This window comes from Macrobrachium nipponense, chromosome 8 (genome assembly GCF_015104395.2).
Source record: "Macrobrachium nipponense isolate FS-2020 chromosome 8, ASM1510439v2, whole genome shotgun sequence".
Lineage (NCBI taxonomy): Eukaryota > Metazoa > Arthropoda > Malacostraca > Decapoda > Palaemonidae > Macrobrachium > Macrobrachium nipponense.
Genome location: NC_087203.1, coordinates 40,506,110 through 40,527,863, shown reverse-complemented (window position 1 = coordinate 40,527,863; position 21,754 = coordinate 40,506,110). Strand labels below are relative to the sequence as shown.

At 39.2% G+C, this 21,754-nt stretch overlaps 1 protein-coding gene across 2 annotated transcripts in view; it reads left to right on the top strand.

Moving 5' to 3' along the window:
- Positions 1-1,552: 1,552 nt before the first annotated feature.
- Positions 1,553-21,754, top strand: part of LOC135222702 (cytoplasmic tRNA 2-thiolation protein 2-like) — a 56,568-nt gene continuing 36,366 nt past the window's right edge. The window contains exons 1-6 of one of the 2 annotated variants that reach the window (XM_064260888.1): positions 1,554-1,764; positions 4,052-4,159; positions 4,722-4,796; positions 6,113-6,312; positions 8,810-8,958; positions 12,317-12,562. In XM_064260888.1, the coding sequence (XP_064116958.1) occupies positions 4,092-4,159; positions 4,722-4,796; positions 6,113-6,312; positions 8,810-8,958; positions 12,317-12,562 (738 nt within the window). In that variant the 5' untranslated portion in view covers positions 1,554-1,764; positions 4,052-4,091. Of the gene's footprint in view, positions 1,765-4,051; positions 4,160-4,721; positions 4,797-6,112; positions 6,313-8,809; positions 8,959-12,316; positions 12,563-21,754 lie in introns of both variants that reach the window. The other variant, XM_064260889.1, reaches the window with a different exon arrangement.

Below are 21,754 nucleotides of genomic sequence, written 5' to 3'. Positions count from 1 at the left end.
GTATTAATCTTTCCTACGGGCGTATTACGACAGCGCGGATTCAGAATTGAAACCTTGTTCAAAAAGCGAGACAAAACGTACCATCAAAAGAGCGGTGTTTGTTTTGTCTTCACCATATTTAACCGGGAAAATATTCTTTCAACACAGGAGGCTGAAGAAGAGTGTGGCAATACAAGGAGGCTACACGTGAAGTCAGACAATAAAATAAACTGTGACTGGCCATTTCCATCTAACACATTCCTTAAATTATGCCAGATTTCAGGTAATTCCCGAGAAAGCATGGGATGCACTATCTCCTTTGCCCAAATAAGGACCCTCCATTCCTCCTGCAAGTTATCAAGCTGATGCTCAGACACTAAAGAAAGTAAGTTCAGGGCAAGTTTAACGTTGGACTTCGGCCGTCTTTCAGTACTAGTTGCTTCTTGGCTCCATGATGTGCTATATAGCAATGACATTCTCTTCTTCTTCTAAACGAAACTTCCACATTTCCTTCAAACAAAAGAGCGGTTCCATTTCCTGCTCCGCCCTCTCCTACTATAGTAGATTCACATCAGCGGTGTATTTGATGTCTTGGTTAGTCCCTTACGACGCTCCTGATTGGCTGTTGATAAGCCAATGACAGGGCTGGCAACTGTCAGTCTCTCTCGAGAGTTCACATAGTTAGGTTGTATGTTCCACCTCTCCTGAGGGATTTGTCTTTCTAAAGTATCCCTCAGGAGAGGTGGAACATACATCCTACTTATGTGAACTCTCTCGAGAGTCAGAGTTTCCAGCTCTGTGACTGGCTAATCAACAGTCAATCAGGAGCGTCGTAAGGGAATGGCCAAGACATCAAGTGCACAGTTGATATGAATCTACTATAGGCTGGGTCTCGCCACCATAAAACTTTCTCTCTTACCGACGGGTACCGTAAGGTTCAAAGGGGTTGCAATCCTCTGCCACCCTCTTTTTCACCTCACCAACTAACCGCCAAAAGCATTTCTTTTTCTCAGATGATCCAGTTACGGGCTGCTCCAGGAACATGAGCCCGTACAACGAACGAAACCTCTCGCATATCTGACAAGAAAGTTGGGACAAGAACACTGATAAGTGTGACCGAAACCTTCTTTCATTTTCCCCTAGATTGTGTTTCAGGACTTTCGGTACATAGTTTTCAAGGATTCAGAGATTTTAACATATTCATCTCAAACTTTCAAGTTTTGAGTTTATTTTTCAAGATCTTGAAAGATTTTTCAAGGGCTGGTAGTGCTAGTAGTGGAGCAGCGGGCAACAGGCGGTCAATTCTGAATAACCACTGGTTCCATGCAACGTAAAAACACCATGCAAACAAATTCTGATACCAATGACAGCCGCTCTTTTGATGTGTTTAAAATTAATGACTTTTTTTTTTTTTTTACTAGCCAAAATCATCACATTCTTCCTGTGACTTCATTACCAGTCACCAAAGAAACAACTTGATCCCTCTAAGACTATATCTATGACTTAAACGAGCCCCGCAGCAAACAAAAGAATGAACAAGAGAGCCGTTTTAAAGCCTATAGCTTTTAAGTAATACTACTACCAACACTTTACGTTTACAATTACGTCATTCTTCATTACTCACTACACACGTTCTTCGCTGTCAAATGGATTCCATTATTTGACTCCATGTCCTAGATGCATATGTGCCTTCAATTTTATATACAGTACGTGTAGTGTATTTTAAAGCTCATCGTGAATACTTTACACCTACAACGACTTCGCCTATTCCAACCAACTGTTGAGGTACCTATGTTTGTTTTTGACAATTAACCTACCTACCTAGTAGCCTATACCTAGGTACTAGCCTAGGTACCTAGGCTAGCTATAGCTAGGTAGTAGGTATATATACTGCATTGATTGTTGCCTCCACTTCTGAAATCATTCTTGGTAAGACTTGCAAACTGATAAGTAGCCTAATAGTACCATGGTTAGGACCAGTCTCGTGGTGATGAATGTAAAAACAAACGAAAGACGGTAAATACCTACTACCTAGTAGGTAGGTAGAGGCTATGATAAACTGACTGGCAGGGAATAAAACACATTGAGAGATAATGGACAATGATCATGTTATGATAGCCACCCTGGAAGTCATAAGGTAGCCATATGTTTAAGAAGCGATTGGCTTAGGTGATTATGGAAGGAACTAGCTATCGAGTGGCAACACAGCAGCCACTTCTCTCGCAACGGGGCCACTTCCCGAGAAAATGCTTTAATGATGCCATTGTAATTTAGGAGAAAATACTTCGAGAGGAACGTAGAGGTCTCAGCGTGCTGCCTGGATGGGCCACAATTCTTGACTGATGCTCATGGCAGTGAATTCAAGTACTTTTTCGGCAAGGTGGTTGCATTCTAGGATTGGTGGTTGCTACTATGTCATTTACCCTTACTAACCTAATCTACCTTAACCTAACCTAGCAGCTGAGTAGGTACTACTTTTATAGGTTGCGCACCCCACCCATAGGCCTTTAGCATGTTCTACAGTCTTCAGGACCACAATGTGGTTGGGGGAAAACACAGGTTGAGTGAAATTAGGATGATAATCTCTTTGATAGCTCTCATTCAGGCTTGGTGTCATAGATTAGGTGTGATTTGTGAGGTCATAACCTTATTATTTATTTGCAGTTTACTAAGTGAGGTTAGGTGGGGTCTAGGCAAGACCTGGGATCTTAGGTTAGATTAGGTAGATGTCCAGGGGCTCCAGCCCCACCATATAGGTAAGGACCGATCATCCTATTTTAGGTTAGGTTGGGTATCGCTCCTGGCTAGGGAAGGACTTGGCCGCTAGTTTAGTCTAAAATTAGCTGATCCTTGTATTATACATGTTTTGTGTTGCCAATATGGCCCTACGAATTGTAGGGTATAAGGGGTGCAATATCTCTTAAATTTCTTATACAAAATGAACATCAGAATCATTTATAGCTCAAATTAAGACATAGGAAAATTAATTATTTAAGTCCAAAATACAATGTGTAATGGTTTTAGGAAAATGAAAGTCCAAAATACAGTGTGTAATGGTTTTAATCATCTCAGTATGTAGTTGTTGGTATGGAGAAACATTTTGGTTTCATTAAAAATTGTGATAGCAAAACTTGGCTAGTTCATTTGATGATTCAGTAGATATCTTGCTATTATAAAGATAGTTAATTGTTAAAAGCTAAAAGTATTATTGACAAACTAAATGTACCATATATTTTATTTTGGTAACAATAGGATTCAAAGCAAACCTTTAAGAATGTGATTGAAGTACTATTACTTTAAGTTTAATATAATTGTTCACCATGTAGTAGATGCATCCATCTTTTGATGTTAACCTCACAAAATGTTTGTACGTACTAAACATAAGAATACTACATTTAAATTCTAGATTTGTGTTTGATATTGCAAAAGAAATTATTTTAAATACAAAACTATTATGCGCCATGTAGTGATGCTTTTTGAGTTGGTTGTGTAAGTGATATCACAAAACAGATTAATATAAACCCATGCCATATAGGTAAATTGTTCCTGTATGATAGATGTATATTGACATATTTACTTGCAGTAACTTTCACAGCATATCTTATTTAATTTTCACAGCATATCTTATTTAATGGGTTAAGAAGCAGTCCTTATTCCATAACATTAGGACAATTAAAGCCTTTAGGCATAACTCATTTAGTAGATTCAGGATTAGTTTCTGTTAATTTGTTTGTGGTGTATTGTATATATTTAAGTTGTGGGAAGGAATATGAAAATTGATGCAGTAGAGTACTACTTTATTTAATGAAAATTATTCATAAACTATTAAAACAATATTGTGAATTATCTGTCTATTTTACTTGGAAAAACTAATATTCTAGAGAGATTATACACTCATGGACTAGGAGGATTTTCATGTATCATTATTATTCCCAGTAAACCTCAAAACGTGCACTTAAGTTATAGTTAAGTTGGTCATTTTGAATCACTGTAGGTGTTCATATGAAATTTATTTTAAAGATGATGTAATTAATTCCTACCAGCTAAATGTTTTGTTTCGTTTTTTGTCCAGGTATATTGCTACTTTAAAAGTTTGAACAAGTTTGGTAACAATGTGCAGTGTTGATCCAGACGAAATCACAGAGATGACTCGTGCCACGGATGGCTTAGATATTAGCAGGTGAGCCACGTAGTTACCAAATTTACTAGTCTGACATGATTTGCTTTTCTCTGTTCTAAATATGCTATACATGCAAAATATAATTTAACATGGAAAAACAAAGTATTTGATGGCTTATTATTTTGTTTGTATTATACATTATTGATATTCCATGGAAACACATATAATTAGTAATGCTTTTGTTCACTAGTCACTGATACTAGCAGAGTTCAATCCAGTATTTTAGGAGGCTGAAATATGTACATACTTTGATTTGGATTTCCCAAGTACCGTACTGAAAGTTCATGGGTCCTACTTACTGTACTACTACTAAACTGGTCAGGTTTTGTTTGGCATAGATTACATTTTTAAAGGCATCTCAATTATGGTAACATTGAGTTTTAAGTGTTATTATGGTGCATTAAGTTTTGTAGAGTTCAATTCTATTTCCTATATTATAAAGCCAAATTATTTTTATGATCAGGGTTGTGATGATTTTCCTCTTGTAATCAGAACCTTTTTCACTTTATGTAAGATGAATTTCATTCTCATCAAAGGTTAGTTCATATAATCTCTTTTCCAGTGGTAATGTGATGTGTAGGAGGTGTAACACAGAAAAAGCTGTCGTTGTATTGAGGATTAAGGATGCTTACTGCAGGTGAGTTGACATGTATACTTGTGTCACGTGTGATGCTGTATGTATTGAAGGTATTTACTTAGAATGTCATCAATGTGCAAAGATAGGCGTGATATCCTAATATAGATGATTCTACTTCATAAGTCAGTGCAGTGGCTAAATTTAGGGCTGTACCCTATGAGTCTGTGCTAAGGTTAGAGTTGAAATTTAAAAATAATTACTATTGTACATGCATAATTTACAGATTAATTATGAATTCTCATGTAAGCTCTCATAATTATCTGTTCTATTAATGAAGAATTTATTAATCTGAATCTAGTGTAGGAGTCTTGTTAAATTGTATAACAGTGATAATAAATGTATGATCAACAGCCTTTTAAGATTCAGTAGAATAATGGCGTACCTGGGAAGTATTGAATATTTATAAAGCAATAACGGTTATACAATCATCTGTAATAAGTTGTCATTATATTCTTATGTTAGTTCAACAAGACCAGACCACTGAAATGTATTTGTAGACTCATTTGGGCTTGCATGAGGGATTTGTTCTATTGAGAGGGGAAAATTAGAGCAAGATGAAGTTAAAGCCAAAGGAATGCAAGACAAAAGATGTTTACTTTTCACTGTAATAATGAAAAATTGCCGCAACATTGTTACTAAAAATCTTTGCCAAGACTGCTCTTTACAGTACTGCATGGAAAGTGAGGATATAAATATAAGGCTCATCTTCAGAATACATCAGTAGCATTCTTTTTTACTGGCTTGAAAGTTTGGTAAAAGGTCAACAGTACATTTCAGTCTAATTTGAAATCATTTAGCAGTAATGGAAGATAAAAGAAAAAGTCTGATTTTGAAAGATAATTCTAAATCAAATGCACTAGTTGTGTTACCACTGACACTGCAGTCAAACAGTCAGCTGGTCACCATTATATCATTTAATGTGTTGCTGAATGATAGTAAAGTGATTTCTTTTTGTTCTTGTTGAATTTTCTTTTAATTTTTGTGCAGCCTACGTATGCTAGCTATAGTTTCCCCTGATTATTGAGTAAGCACTGTTAATACAGAATTAGTTTTATCTTCATCATATCCTATTTTATTTATCACTATTCAGTTAGTATACTGAAATCACTGTTTCTGTTCTGTATGGTTTTATTATTATAGTAATATACCTATTGAAACCTTCATTTCTTATTTGTAAATTTTGGTGAGTTTCACTTGACAGTGAATCTCGGTTGTAAATATACTTTAACTATCTGTACTAAGAAGTCTTTGCAAAAGTAGTTATTTTTTATTAGTGTAGAATTGAAAAATTTTTAAAACTTATTTTCTTCCATCAGGGAATGCTTCTTATCATACTTTGTCCACAAATTCCGATCTACTATTGGGAAATCTAAGCAGATTCGACCTGGTGACCGAATTTTGATTGCTACCTCCGGAGGTACATCATCCTCTGCTTTACTGCATCTTGTAAGAGAAGGATTGGATGAATCTTCGCACAAAAAGTTACGCTTTGAACCAGCTTGCATCTACATTGATGGTAGTGTACTTTGATTATAAAGTATGTTATTGATTGCTTATAAACTGGATATTGTCACTTATTGAATTGATATACAAAAATATTCTTTATTTAATTTTTGAGTTATAAGATTTCCAGTGTATAAGGATATTGGGTACCCAAGGATATGATTAGCATTAGTATATGTTCATTAGAGGTGAAGAAAAGATACAGAATATTTATAAAAATACAATTTGATTTTTTATGCAAACTGTCATTTATTAAAGCCCATATTTATGGCCTTTGAATAACCCAGTCACTGGAATTCTTTTGTCCAGCAAACTGAAGAACCATTTTATGAACCACCTGAAGCCTCAGGTGTTTTATCAGTCACCTGCTATTAAAGCTGGAGTTGGAAAATCATTATGAGTGTTGGGTTTTGTATAGAAAATCAAGTACGTATTGCTGTGGGCTCTATCCTTAAAGTAGAATTGTTTCTACACGAATACAAACCCTGAACTTAAGCGCTGCTGGAAACTGGCCATTCAATTCTTAACAAGGTTGTTGGCTAGTTAACTACCTGCTTCTGCCTGACGGTACATCCACTTAACTTCTAGCCATCGGACAGTACGCATGCTTCATGCTTGCCTCTGCCCACCAAACCTGGTTTCCCTTGAGCTCGCCTCACCGATCCTGGGTTTTTCTGTGTCATCGTTCTTTATTTGTTTGAGTATTTGCCCGGCCATATGCACAGCTCGGGCCTGGGTGTCAACAACTCTTCAGTAGACTGGCTCGACCAAGAAAGAGGTGTCCCAGTACACCATTTCTTTTTGACTTCGTGAGACAATCAAAATGGTGTACTATACACCTGAGGAAGTGCGTGACGATATGTTCTGGGCCCGAGCTCACGAGGTCCGGGCACTGGTCTGTTCCTCACATTTAGGAAGAAACTGTCGGTTCATCCGATACTGAAGATAGGAGTGTGGTTGCAACAGACCACATTCACCTCCTACCTGTGGGATGTTGCCCTTAAGTCCTCGGCATGCCGTCATGTGCTGGAACAGGCTTGATGCGTTGAGTTACTGAGCACCCTTTTTAGTATCTAAATATACTTTGATCAATAGGAGTAAGTCTTACCCTTTCTCTAGCAAGGGGAGAGAGGGGCTGACAAAAAAATCCGTTGGTTATCATTAGCTTTATTGTCTCTGACACTAAAGGTTCATCCAGGTCTTTTCGAATTAATGATGCCTCTCAATACCCATTAATTCGAAAGACCAAGAAGTCTGGCAGTTGAACACACAATGTTCAACAGATCAGACGCATGGGACTTCTTCCTTTTCTCTACATGACCTGGAAGAGAGGCCCAGGTGAAGTGAATCATCAGTTGGTTTGGAAACACTCAATCTCTCCTACCAAAAAGTAAGTCTTCCATATGTAAATAAGACCGAGGGCGGTTTGTTGTACTTCATTGTAGGAACAATGAGAAAATTTTAAAATTTAAAGTATTTTTATTTGTATTTTTCCTAACTTACAAACCTGAGGTCTTGACAGATACTGCCCACCTCTAGCCACCCCTCATTCTGATACCTGGGCCAGAAGGTAAGTAAATGTATTGTCAGGCAGAAGGGTGGGACTACCAACCTTACAGCTGGTAGTTAACTATGTAACAACCTTGTTAAGAATTGAATGGCTGGTTTCCCACTGCGCTAAAGGTATTTTCACATGTAAAGACCAATGGTTTGTATGTTAAGAAAAATACAAATTACATTAAAAATTTTCATTTTTAAAAAGTAGATTAGTAACTGCCTACATTTAAAATAGTATTTAGATCCAAGTAAAGTAGATAGGGATCTATCTTGAGGACTAGATCTCTTTTCTGTGTAGCTTTGTTATCTGTAATATTACTGCCAAAACTTTGGCTGACTTCCTGAGCCAGTAAGAAACACTGTTCTGGAATCTGTGGTTCTCCTGAGAATGATGGAGTGGTACATTGATAATACTCCTCATTACAGGAAGCTGGCATGAGAGGATGGGTGATGAAATCAGTTGCAAATGACAAGCCTATAGAAGTCCAGGCTTTAGAATATGAAAAAAAAGAAAATATTTAATCTTGCTGACCCACCTACAAGATTCAAGTGTAAGGAGATATATTGTCTTCATTGTAATTTCCAGCCATGATCTTTCCCACCGTTATCCCTACATTAAAGGGTCAGTTGCTTGATGTGCCTTCTATCAAAGGCATCATCCTCCACCAAATTTCCAGCCTTGATGCTTCCTCAAATCTGGGGAAGATCCCCACTGACATCACCACCTCAATTGCTGGATTAGCCTTCTAAGTTCTACAAGAATCCACATCTCATCCATGGATAGGCCTAAAGGACAAATATATTCATGATTGAAAATTAGATGTTTCAGAAACCGTGAATTATCTTATCTAACCTTTTTTTTTGAGAGTAATAATAGTACATTTTGTATTTGGCCATCTGTATTTTATGGACAAAGAAAAAGAGTACTGTATGTGTAAACTTCGGTTTTTCAGAAAGTTGTCTTAGTGATAGTCCTGACATTGGCCCAGAATTGACCCAGCAAGTTTGTAAGGGAGTCTTGGGTCTGAAGTTTCCCTGTTATTTGACATCTTTGGAACAGATAATGTCTTCTCAACCACCTGTACCTGTTTTGATTTCAGAGGTAAGTCTGCTTTGAAGTAATTGAATGTGATAAATTGTAATTTGTTGTCAAGGTTTCTTTATACAAGGGTTTCCATCCATGTTAAGCTGACAAGCACTCAGCTGGTTTGGTAATTATGAGAAAACCACCATAATTTTGGTAATCATAAAGTATTCCAAATAGTAAAGTAATTTAATAGCCACATGAACTTATATTTTTTTCCAAAGAAGGTTTAAAAATTAAATTTGTACTACTGAAATTTATTAGGAAGTTATTAACATAAACTAGACTTGCACTTACTTATTTGTGTAGGTGTATAATGATATACACAGATAATACATTTGCCTCTTAAGATAGGATCATATTACTTGTTATAACCTGAATCTAACAATTTTTAAATTGAAAATAAAAAATTTTATATATACTTATGGGCCTTCAAAATTTCCAGTAAAAAGCACTGGATGGTCCAGTTTCACTGCAAGACCTTTTACTTCCTCTTAATTTTTTTTACCTCTTTATCTGTGTCCAACCACTCCAAATCCCATATCTCACAGTCTTAATGTTGAATGGCTGAAAGTGTCCCATGCTTTGCCTTATAGTGTAAATTTTATGATTCATTTATTCCAACACTCAGGGTTTAACCCAAATAAACTGCTAGGTTTTCCACTCTTCTTGCAAACTGTCTCCCACTGGAACAAAAGAGGGTTGACGCAGGGGACTATACTCAGTTTTTTCCATCTGTCCACCCACCTGTGGTGTTTGAGTATGGTAACACTGCATCCTGGGCTTTAGATAGTTACATTCAGCTTACATTCAACAATAATAACAATATCCTATTTCAAATATTAACTGTGTAATTTGCACACAATGCATTATTAAAACACTTTTCAGTTGCAAATGTACACCCAGATATCCTTTAATTTACCTAAAACTTACACATAGCAAACTTATCTAAAGCCCGGGACGCAGTGTTACCATACGCAAACATCACAGGCGGGTTGACAGATGGAAAAAAAAACAGAGTATAGTCTCATTACCTTCTGTCCCCTTTGGCTGTGGACTTTGAGCTGGCAGTAGTGCCTCCATATGGGATGGAAGGCATCCTAGACTTCCTTTACAGCAATCTGCTGCCTTAGAACTGTGAGAAGGGGCATGTAACTAGAAAGTTACTGCCTTGAAATATAGCTGTGTCTGTTCTTTGGACAGCAAAGCAAATTCTTTGATCATTGCTTGCAGGGGAGAGACATGGGGCCCACCTCAGACCCTAGGGATAGGGAGGCACTAGATGAGCTGGAAGCAGTTGTTACCAGAGGACAATGCAGTAACTCCAGGGGTTGGCTAGCCAGAAGGGTAACTTGTGCTTGTCCTAGCCTTTGTTTTTGAATGGTGTCTGTCTGAGGAATGACTTCCTGCAGGTCCTTTCCTTTTCTTATTAGGGAAGTGGAGAGACCCTTGCTTCCTCTCCTTGATATTCCTGTTTACCATTACTGTGGGAGAAGTGCCTATCCCCATTGCTGCCACTACAGTGGGTAGTGATTATCTGCACCTTGGGAGAAGCTGTAGCTGCTCCCTGAACCCTCCAAGGATGGGGGTAGGTCTTTCCTGGTGGGTGTCCACTGTACCTGTCACAGAGGATGAAGGCTGGTAAGGTAGATTCCAGTTTTTGACAAGGAGTTAGTCTGTCCAAGGTTGGTTTACTGGGGTAACTGAAGGCTCCAATTCCTTGTCTAGGTATCCTGCACACCAGAAAAGTTGTGGAGGCTGCCACGGCCACCAAGGTAGTGCTGTCCTGGAGAAGATGATAATGGGGTTAATAGTGGGAAACTGTTGAAGATGGTGGAGTCCCAGGTATATTTGTTATAGTCTGCTATAGGGTAGACCAGAGCCGAGTCTTAACTGCTGAAGTAGTGTGAAGCAGAATTCTTCTTGATATGCTTCAACTACCCTATACCCTGGAGAGAAAGCAGCTCCATGGAGACAATAATGTTGTGTCTAGGCCCATCGTGGCAGCGAAGGAGGTATAGTGGTTGCATGAGAACCAAAAAGACATGAAAGAAGCAGCATGGTTGGCCACTTGAACACCAGGGCTGAATTGCTCAGGCATTTGGAGGACAGGATGTTGTGGCATGAGTGTGTAGCAGGGAGTTGGAATGCCAGTCCATCTTCTGTATCTACAGCACCATGCACCTTTCCTTCATCTCGGGCAGCGGCATAGCACTCTTATCATGGGAGCGCTAAGTTGCAACAGTGGTAACTAGTTGCTAGTTGGAGAGTCTGAAGTCATAGTTGAATCTTATGGGGGCTGGCATCTATATGCCCTCTTCTAAGTGAATTTGAACAACTGGTCTATATATCCCAATCATTGCAGATTAAACAAGTTGTTTTGGACTAGATGAGTACAATAATAAGTGAGGGTCCTTGTCTAGGGAGGACATAAAAAAGCTGTGTGCCTTACCTGGCAATCCATGAAACTTTTGTAGATGTGTATTAGAATAGGTAAAAAAACAGCAAAAGCCTGAGTAGCAAAAATTTATCCAACCCTATTCGACACTAACTGTATTAGGGTTGAGTGTTTTATATTATTTGGTAAGTATAAAAGTATACAGGGAAAAAGTTTTTTATGATATTATCCTATTATATCCCAAAGAAGGAACAAGACAGACATCCAAATAGACATAAAAATAATTCAGCAAATTCAGCACTAAATATTAAACATTTCACAATTTATGGTCCAAACATGAAATCGAGATGATGCAACAAAAACAGAAAATCATACACATATTTCCCCCCAACACTATTCTGGATAATTGAAAGTTAAGTGAGCTTTATTAACATGAACTCAGAAGTTTATGTCAATGAATGAAGGTTTTGACAAATAGAACAGAATTTGGGTACTTACTCAAATTCCACAAAGGGATTTGAGAAAGTACCCAGCATTTGCATTCACATCAATAAAAGTACCATGAGTAACAGTTAAGACCTAAAATGAGAAGTGATTTAGCTGTAGAGCAAGAAGCTTAAAGGCTGGGAGCACACAAACAAGACCTGGGAGAATATCCCTGAGGTGTTGATGCTGCAGGGTTACACAAATAAATTAAGAGTATATGTGTATGTTGGCAGAAAGCTTGATGGATTGAGCAGTTGCATTCTTTCCATGATAATGGTGAGCCTGGGATTATTTTTGCATCTTATGATTAATGAGTATTAGTGAAGAAAGGGGAGATCAAAAGTGGCCTTTATCACTAAAAACAGCTTGTTGGTAGTCTGTAGCCTTTGTTTATTTTGGTAAGACTTAATGTTTCTAAGCTACCCTTACCATGTCCTGTGTGAAACAATGGAACATCTTCCATAATTACAAACTTTTTTTTTTTATATATAGGATGATCCAGTGGAGTTGAACACTAGTTTGGAATTAAAGGAAAAACTCCAAAAACTCTTGTCATCTTGTAAGAGTGACTCTGCCAAGCAAGATCTCCTTGAACAGCTGAGACAAGAATTGTTGTCGCAGTGTGCTAGTGCTCTTGGTTATCAGAAGATATTTCTTGGAGATAGTGCCACTGCATTGTCTGTATGCATTTTATCCAATGTAGCTCTTGGGAGAGGGTCACAGTTGTCTGACAGAGTGGTAAGTACTACAATATAATGATGGCTGTAAGTAGACCATATAACTATTTAGGAAGAAAGTGCTCAGGGTAGAAGACAGTAGAGAGAAGTCATTCCACAGCTATTGCGTAAAGGAGATATCTTGCATAAAATGTAACTGGTGATGGTGATCAGTCATCATTTGCAATATTGATACCATGGAAATCATGTTTGTTATTGAATACTTTGTTACCTGTATGACTTGAGTTAAATGTAACATGATGTAACAAAATTATCAAGAAATAAATGAGAAGACTGGGCAGAGGGTTTCCATATATAATGCTTTGTGGGAGTGCAGAAAATAGAGAAGGAAACTGGGGTTCTTTAGTTATATAAAATTTGGAATTTAATCTGATGCTTTGGAAACTTCATTTTCAGGGGAGTCATATATGAGGGAATTTCTTTTAAGTCAAGTATTCATCTCACTCTTAAACTGAGTCAAGATTTATTATTCTCATAAAGGTTGCCTGTTGTATATATTATTTGATCACATATACACACAATTCCAGTTTTTTTATTGATCTTTGTATCCACTGGGCACACATATCTCCTTGCTGTAGTGTGTATCATAATTCTGCCCAATTTTAGAGAATGCAAATAGAAATACCTCTGCTCTAGGCAAGGATATTGAACTTCAAGGCAGGTTATGTTCTATGATTTTTATTCTTACGATAATTATGTAATTTCTGTTGTGATCTATTTTACTTAGAGTTTGATATTTCCTAAGGTCATTAATTTTGTCATAGCCACAACAGAGTACTTTTTATCAGATAATTCCTCTTCTTGAATATGAGGTAGTATAGTAGCGTTCCCTGAATGTAATTAACCCTCTTACGCCGACTGGACGTATTTTACGTCGACATTTTTTGTCTCCCGTGTGCCGACTGGACGTATTTTACGTCGACATTTTTTGTCTCCCGTGTGCCGACTGGACGTATTTTACGTCGACATTTTTTGTCTCCCGTGTGCCGACTGGACGTATTTTACGTCGACTTACAATAGTTTTTTTTAAAATTCGCGGAAAAATACTTATAGGCCTACCAACCTAAAACTTTTGAATCACGCGCCTTGGGGGATGCTGGGAGTTCACGGATCAAGATGTTGTTTTGTTTACAATCGTTACGCAGGCGCGCAAGCGCGAATTTCTTTCTTGCCGCACTAAAAAGTATCTGTGACACATCTCGGAAATTATTTCGTCACTCTGACATAATTTTTGTACCATTGTAAATTAGCCGTTACATGAAGTATTATATATGAAAATGTGCGCATTTTTATGTAGAATACAATAATAAAATACTCATGATTGTAGCTTTTATCAGTTTTGAGATATTTTCAAATTAATAACGATAATTGCCAAAATTTCAACCTTTGGTCAACTTTGACTCTACCGAAATGGTCGAAAAACACAATTGTAAGCTAAAACTCTTATATTTTAGTAATATTCAATCATTTACCTTAATTTTGCAACTAATTGGAAGTCTCTAGCACAATATTTCGATTTATGGTGAATTTATGAAAAAACTTTTTCCTTACGTCCGCGCGGTAACTCTTCCGAAAAAAATCATACATGCGATTGTGGTAATGTTTGCACCATTTTAAAATTAGCCGTTATATGAAGTTTTATATATGGAAATGTGCAATTTCATGCACAATACAACTAAAAACAACCCATGGTTGTAGCTTTTATCAGGTTTGAGATATTTTCATATAAATAACGATAATTGCCAAAATTTCAACCTTCGGTCAACTTTGACTCTACCGAAATGGTCGAAAAACGCAATTGTAAGCTAAAACGCTTATATTCTAGTAATATTCAAGCATTTACCTTAATTTTGCAACAAATTGGAAGTCTCTAGCACAATATTTCGATTTATGGTGAATTTATGAAAAAAATAACATTTTTCTTTACGTACGCGCGGTAAATCTTCCGAAAAAATCATACGTGCGATTGTGGTAATGTTTGCACATTTAAATTAGCCGTTACATAAAGTTTTTAATATGAAAATGTGCGAAATTTCATGTAGAATACAACAAAAAATAATTGAAGGTTGTAGCTTTTCTCATTTTTGAAATATTTGCATATAAATCACGATAAATAGAAAAAAAAGCACGTTCGGTCAACTTTGACTCTACCGAAATGGTGACGAAAACGCAATTGCAAGCTAAAACTCTTTACAGTCTAGTAATATTCAGTCATTATCTTCATCTTGAAACAAATTTGAAGTCTCTAGTAAAATATTAGATTTATGGTGATTTTTAAAAAAAATCTTTCCTTCCCTCCGCGTGCGGACTCCGCCACAAATCCGAAATGCGTACGTCCCATTCTCGGAATATTTGCTCCATTTCATATTAGGCATTCAAATAGTTTTTTATATGAAAATGTGCGCAATTTCATGTAGAATAAAACGAAAAAATATTTGAAGGTTGTAGCTTTTCTTATTTCCGAAATAATTGCATATAAAAAAATATATATATAAAAAAATTCGACATTCTGTCAACTTTAACTCGTCAGATATGTCGAAAAACTGCAATTGTAAGCTAATACTCTTACAGTATAGTAATATTCAATCATTTGTCTTCATTTTGAAAGAAATTGGAAGTCTCTATGACAATATTTAGATTTATGGTGAATTTTTGAAAAAATATTTGTTTACGTCCGTGCGTTACGAATTCATGCATTATTTGTGATAATATTTTCTCTGTGTGCTTTTATCGTTTTACAATGTGTTATATACCAAAATGATCGGAATTTAGTGTACATTACAACGAAAAAAAAAGTAACTTGTTACCTTTAACCGTTTTGCGCACAGCGCGATTTGAATACAATTATATATGAAATTTCGTTTTGCGCTATCATATATCGCATTATTTATAATGATAATGATAATTTTTTTCATTTCTGATGGTTGCATACTAAACTTCAGCAATGACAAAAAAAAGGAGCCACAAAATGAACTCTTAATCTGAAAACTAAGTGCGCTGTGATTTTTTGAAAAAAATATTTTTTCCGCTTCCGCACTCACTCTGAAACACCTCCGGCACACGGGAGACAATTTTTTTTTTTACCACTTCGGCGTAAGAGGGTTAAGCAAGTTGGGCTATGGAGAGGTTACATTTGAAAAATTTATTTCTTTAATGTTTTCAGTTATGTTTAAACCATAGATTTCTTTTAATATATATTTAGTGGTTTCTCTAATCAAATATACTTGGGCTTGTGGTCCTGACTCTTGTGTTATATTGAACTTGAGGGCAGTAGCCTGTTTGTTCCCAAGACTGAAGATGGGATTCTTCTTGAAGTTTTTAGAAAGAGTAATCTCGACTGATTTTCTGGTAATGCAGGCCAGCATAAAAGTTAAATGTCTTGACTGAATGGTCTGGTTAAAGTATCTTAATATATCCGCCCAAAAAATATTGTTAATATGTATCGAAAGTAGATCAGGTTTGGGGGTCTTCATTTTAACTAGTTTTGTTATGTTTGTATGTTGATGATAGATCTTTCATGTTGTTTTTATAGGGGTAACCAGATCTTGAATCATTGCTGTTGCAGGGTAATCAGAGAAACAAAATTGATAGCCTTACAAAGTTGTATGCCTGAGGAAAGTCCCCCATGATTCCAAGTGTTTGGGCTTGTCAGTCAGTCGCAATCAAATTTGACATTTAGACCTCTGTTGTAGATATCCTTATTATGCATGACTATTCCAACTTGGGTGGAGGCACCCTGTCAAACCTCTCCTTTCCTGTATGATCAAAGGATAGTCAGTCAGATTCAGCTCTATACAGAATTGTAGAATAGTTCAGTTCAGAAAGTGCAACAGAAAAATTATTCAGTAAAAAGTGGGAGGAAGCCCTATGTAATTTAGCTGGAGCAGCTAAATGAATACGAAGTGCTGAAAGTCACATTTGAAGAAAACATTTAAGAAGTGGGGCAGCTAAGTATAGACCAAAGTGGATTGACGAAAGTAAAAGGCAGAAAGCAGTGCAGCTGAGGCTGAAGGGATACTGTGGAGAACCTTTAGTACTGTTCTACAGTGTGCTGCACAATGGTACCATCCTATAGGGATATCAGTATTGAGTTTCAAAGTAAAATAATTCAAATGGTTATTTCAAGGACTTTTACTGGCAAGTTTTCTGTTAGTCAATAAAATATTTTTTTTATACAGAAACAAAGGCTGTGTCCTGAGTTTTCATTTGTGTAATAGCAAACATTTTTGCTCTACACATTGCAGAGGAAAACTGAGATTTTGCATGAAGTGTTTGAGTCCACTACGAAAATTTATTATTGATGCTTTTAATCAATTATTTTTTTACTTTCTACCATAGGTGGTCCAAATTATTTGTTTTTATACATTCAACTTCCCTGGCAGATATATACTTAGCTATAGACTTCGTTGTCCCCGACAGAAATTCGAATTTCGCGGCACACGCTACAGGTAGGTCAGGTGATCTACCGCCACTGCCGCTGGGTGGCAGAACTAGGAACCATCCCATTTTCTAAGACAGACTTTCTCTGTCGAGGGTAGCCATAACATCGTTGTTGTTACCTCCTGACTTGGATTTCGTTTTTCATCGCCGTTGATCTTCTGGACTGTCTTTTTGGTGACGTATTTGGATCTGTGGTTTGGCATACGCTTTTGTGGAACGTTTTTTGGATTTTGCTCAAAAATGTCTGATTCTAGCTGCGAAGTTAGAAGATGTATGAATGAGGGTTGTTTGGTGAGGCTACCGAAAGTGTCGTTAGATCCTCACAAGGTATGCAAGAAGTGTAGGGGATATGAATGCACTAAAAATAACACGTGTGATGAATGTGTGAATATGGATGAGGAAGGATGGAAGAAACTAGATTCCTACTTAAGGAAACTAGAGAGAGATAGGGTTAGAAAGGCTGTCTCTAGAAGCATGAGTAGATCTCGCTCTAACGAGCCAGTTAGTATAACTAACCCTCAATTAATTGCTTCCTCAAATGCAGTTTCAACCCCTCCCGTAGCAGATGTTGCAAGTTCTGCTGCGGAGATTGCAAATTTGAAGTCAGCATTAAAAAGGATTTTCTGGTAATGCAGGCCAGCATAAAAGTTAAATGTCTTGACTGAATGGTCTGGTTAAAGTATTTAATATATCCGCCCAAAAAATATTGTTAATATGTATCGAAAGTAGATCAGGTCTGGGGGTCTTCATTTTAACTAGTTTTGTTATGTTTGTATGTTGATGATAGATCTTTCATGTTGTTTTTATAGGGGTAACCAGATCTTGAATCATTGCTGTTGCAGGGTAATCAGAGAAACAAAATTGATAGCCTTACAAAGAATGTGGAAAGTGACATAAGTGTCCCCAGTGTAGTGGAGGGTGCGTCTGATCGGCTCTGTCTCGCTCCCAGACCTAGACCTCTTCCAAGCTCCCAGGCCCAGAGGAGAAGGAATGTCGACAGTCGTACGGAGGTTACGGAGGCGTCCCCTCGGCAGAATCCTTGTAGGCGTCCCAGACTGCCAAGGATCGCCATTGGAAAGGCATCCTAAAAGAGTGCTTTTCATCATCTGATTCGTCTCCTCGAAGAAGTGGATGGACTTCCGACGAACTGTCGCGTCCGATTAAGAGGAGTTGGAAAGCTCCGACGTTAGACTCGAGCCCGGAACGTTTCCCGGACGATTCTCTCTACGAGAGGAAAAGAGCCAGGAGGACAATATCACGATCTCCTACTCCCTCCAGAGCGCATTCTCCTATTCATAGCAAAGAAAAGGAAGAAACTGCGACGGACATCCTATGTAAAATGCAGGAACAAATTTCCTCGTTAGTAGGAGTATTGGAAAAAGACCGTACGAGGAGAAAGGACGATTTCTTCCTGTTAAGAGATCGCGTCCGACGGGCGTTCCGGACTCCAGACTTATCTCCTCTACGCCTCGTACGAGTACAGAAAGAAATAAAGAGAGAAGGATGAAAACTCATAGGCTTGGGACGCCACATACGGACAATGAAGAAGAGTGTCCGAGTCGGACACAACTACCCAGGCGCTCAGCGCCAGAATTGGAAGACTCGGACAGGAAAAAGTGTTCTACGCGGACGGCGCCAACCAGACACCATTCGCCAGACGCGGACAGCCCGGACAGGCAGATATGTCCTATGCGGACAACTATGTCCAAACGACTCGTACCGATTGCGGACAACCTTGACAAGGCGGACAACCTGGGTTGGACGAAACGTCGTACGCAGGCAACTCCGTCCGGGCGCCAGACGCCAGAAGCGGACAAGTCGGACAGGCAGAAGTGTCGTACTGCATTGACACCAGCCAAGCGCCAAGTTCCATATGTGGACAGCTCGGACAGACGACAAGGTCCGAGACGGACAGATACGTCCGAATGCATTGGACAAACTAGACTTTCGGCAAAGGTTAAGCACCAAGCGCCAAAAGATTCATACGGAGAAGTTAACCAGGAAGTGTCTCTTTATGATTTGAACCTGGAGCGTATTTCTCTGGACAGAGACGAAAGGTGCCGCACAGGCGGCCGTCGTCCTGTTCATGATATCTCCGTTTCGGGTGAAGATCTTCCGCAAGCACAGCTGTTTCCTGAGAAGAGTGAGATACGTCGCACAGGCGACCGTCATTCTTGTCAGGAGGACTTAGATGATGATCGGGTTTTTTCTCAGGATCGGCATTCTCCGGACAAGGACTCAAGGTGCCGCACAGGCGGCCGTTGCCCTTGTCGGGAGGGAGCTGATTCTGCGAAGAGCCATTCACCTTGCGAGAAAAGACGTTCTCCCTCGGCTAATATTGATTCTACCGGGGGAACTGGCATTGGAAGATGTCTCTGACACCGAAGACCAGAAAGGAGCTGGACTATCAGATTATAAAGCATTAGCTGCGCTTTTGCTCCAAGAATTTGGAGATTCTTTGAGTCCTGCCGCTCCTCCGTCTCCTCGGTCGCTTTTTACGAGCGCGAAAACCTCAAAGTAGTCCTCCTTCCTGAAGATGCGGCCGACAATTTCTATGAAGAAGGCTTTGCAGTCTTTTGGAAATTGGCTGAAACTCCAAGAAGGAGGCGGGGGGAGCGGTTTTAAACCTCCCTTCCGACTTTCGGAGGAGGGGTCTTTATGGTTGAGACAGGCGAAGCAATGGGACTCGCCCTCAGCAAACTGCGGAGGCAGATTTTTCAACGCTGGTGGACGCGTCGAGGAGACACTCTCTTTCGTCAGCCAAAACAACTTGGGGAATGTCTGAAATGGATCATCTCCTCAAGGGATTGATCCATGTCTTGGAAGTTTTCAACTTTTTGGACTGGTCCCTTGGGGTGATGGCCAAGAGGACACAAGACAATGAGCAATTGAGCCCCCGATGTCCTTAATAGTATTTTGACTCTTGTACGGACAAGGCAGTACAAGACAGGATCGGGAGAAGGTGGCCTCCCTTTTCGGGGCGGGAATACTTAAGAAAAGAACTGTATTCAGTTCTTTTCTTACGAAAGCTGTCTCTCCGGCACAGAGGTCGTCCCTTCTGTACGCTCCTCTGTCTAACCAGCTTTTCCCTTCTCAGTTAGTGAGAGATATTTCTCACTCACTTACCGAGAAGGCGACACAGGACCTTCTGGTTCAATCAACCAAAAGGCCGAGGACAGCTGTTCCTGCCACGAAGGGGGAGACACGGGTCCCGAAGCCGCCCTTTCGAGGGAGTTCATCTTCGAGATCCTCCTAATTAGAAGAGAGGAGCAGAAAGAAGAGGTAGGGCTTCTGCCTTTAGACCTACAAGAAAAGCAAATGAACCTCAGTCCTCCAAACACCAGTAGGCGCCAGACTACTGAACTTTGCAGAAGAATGGGCGTCGAGAGGGGCGGACAACTGGTCCCTCTCAATTGTAAGGAGAGGATATCTCATCCCCTTCAGGGACAGACCTCCCTTGACGTCTACTCCGAGGGAACTGTCGGCGAAGTACGCGGACCCTGTCAAAAGGAAGACCCTTCTGCAATTAGTAGAACAAATGTTGGACAAGGAGGCCATAGAATTAGTACCGGATCCACACTCTCAGGGCTTTTACAATCGACTGTTCCTAGTTCCGAAAGCCTCGGGAGGGTGGAGACCTGTCCTGGATGTGAGCGCACTGAACCGATTCGTAGAGAAACAGAAGTTCTCTATGGAAACATCCAACTCGGTGCTAGCGGCTCTGCGTCCAGGAGATTGGATGGCCTCCTTGGATCTACAAGACGCTTATTTTCACGTCCCTCTTCATTCGTCATCGAGGAAATATCTACGATTCATGATGCAGGGAAGGGTCTTTCAATTCAGAGCGAGAGGCTTTTCGCGAAAAGCTGCAAGCGCAATTGCCAGAGCCCGCAGGTCTTCTACTCTGCGGGTCTATCAATCGAAGTGGGAAGTCTTCCGTAGATGGTGTAGGTCGAAGAAGCTGTCCTCTTCCGATACCTCTGTGACCGAAATTGCTGATTTCCTTATCTTCCTTAGAGAGGAATCACGTTTAGCTGTTTCTACCATAAAAGGTTATAGAAGTATGCTCTCGGCTGTATTTCGAAACAGGGATCTTAACATAGAAGACAATAAGGATCTCCATGATTTGATACGATCCTTTGGTACTACAAAGTCTAAATCCTCTATCACTCCAAGTTGGAACCTAGATGTGGTTCTCCAGTTTCTCTCTTCGGATACTTTCGAACCACCTGATAAAGCATCCTTTAGAGACCTCTCGAGGAAGTGCATTTTTCTCTTGACCCTCGCTACGGCCAAGAGGGTCAGTGAGATACATGCATTAGACTCTCGGGTAGGTTTTAGAGGAGATTCTGCTGTTGTCTCTTTCCAACCTTTGTTTTTGGCCAAGAATGAGAATCCTTCTAAACCTTGGCCCAGAAGTTTTGAAATCAAGGGCCTCTCTCCCCTTGTGGGTAGAGAAACAGAAAGGTCTCTCTGTCCGGTCAGAGCACTGAAGTTTTATCTGAAGAGAAAGAGTCAACTTCAGGGTTGTAATCAGAGCCTATGGTGCGTGGTAAGGAACCCGAAGAGGCAAATGTCGTAGAACGCATTAGCATTCTTCGTGAGAAATGTGATAACGGAGGCTCACATAAAATGCCAAGAGAAAACATTTAAGCTGCTTAGGGTTAGAGCACACGAAGTCCGTGCAATTGCAACTTCCCTAGCCTTTAACAGAAATATGTCAATGAAAGACATATTAGCAGCAACATATTGG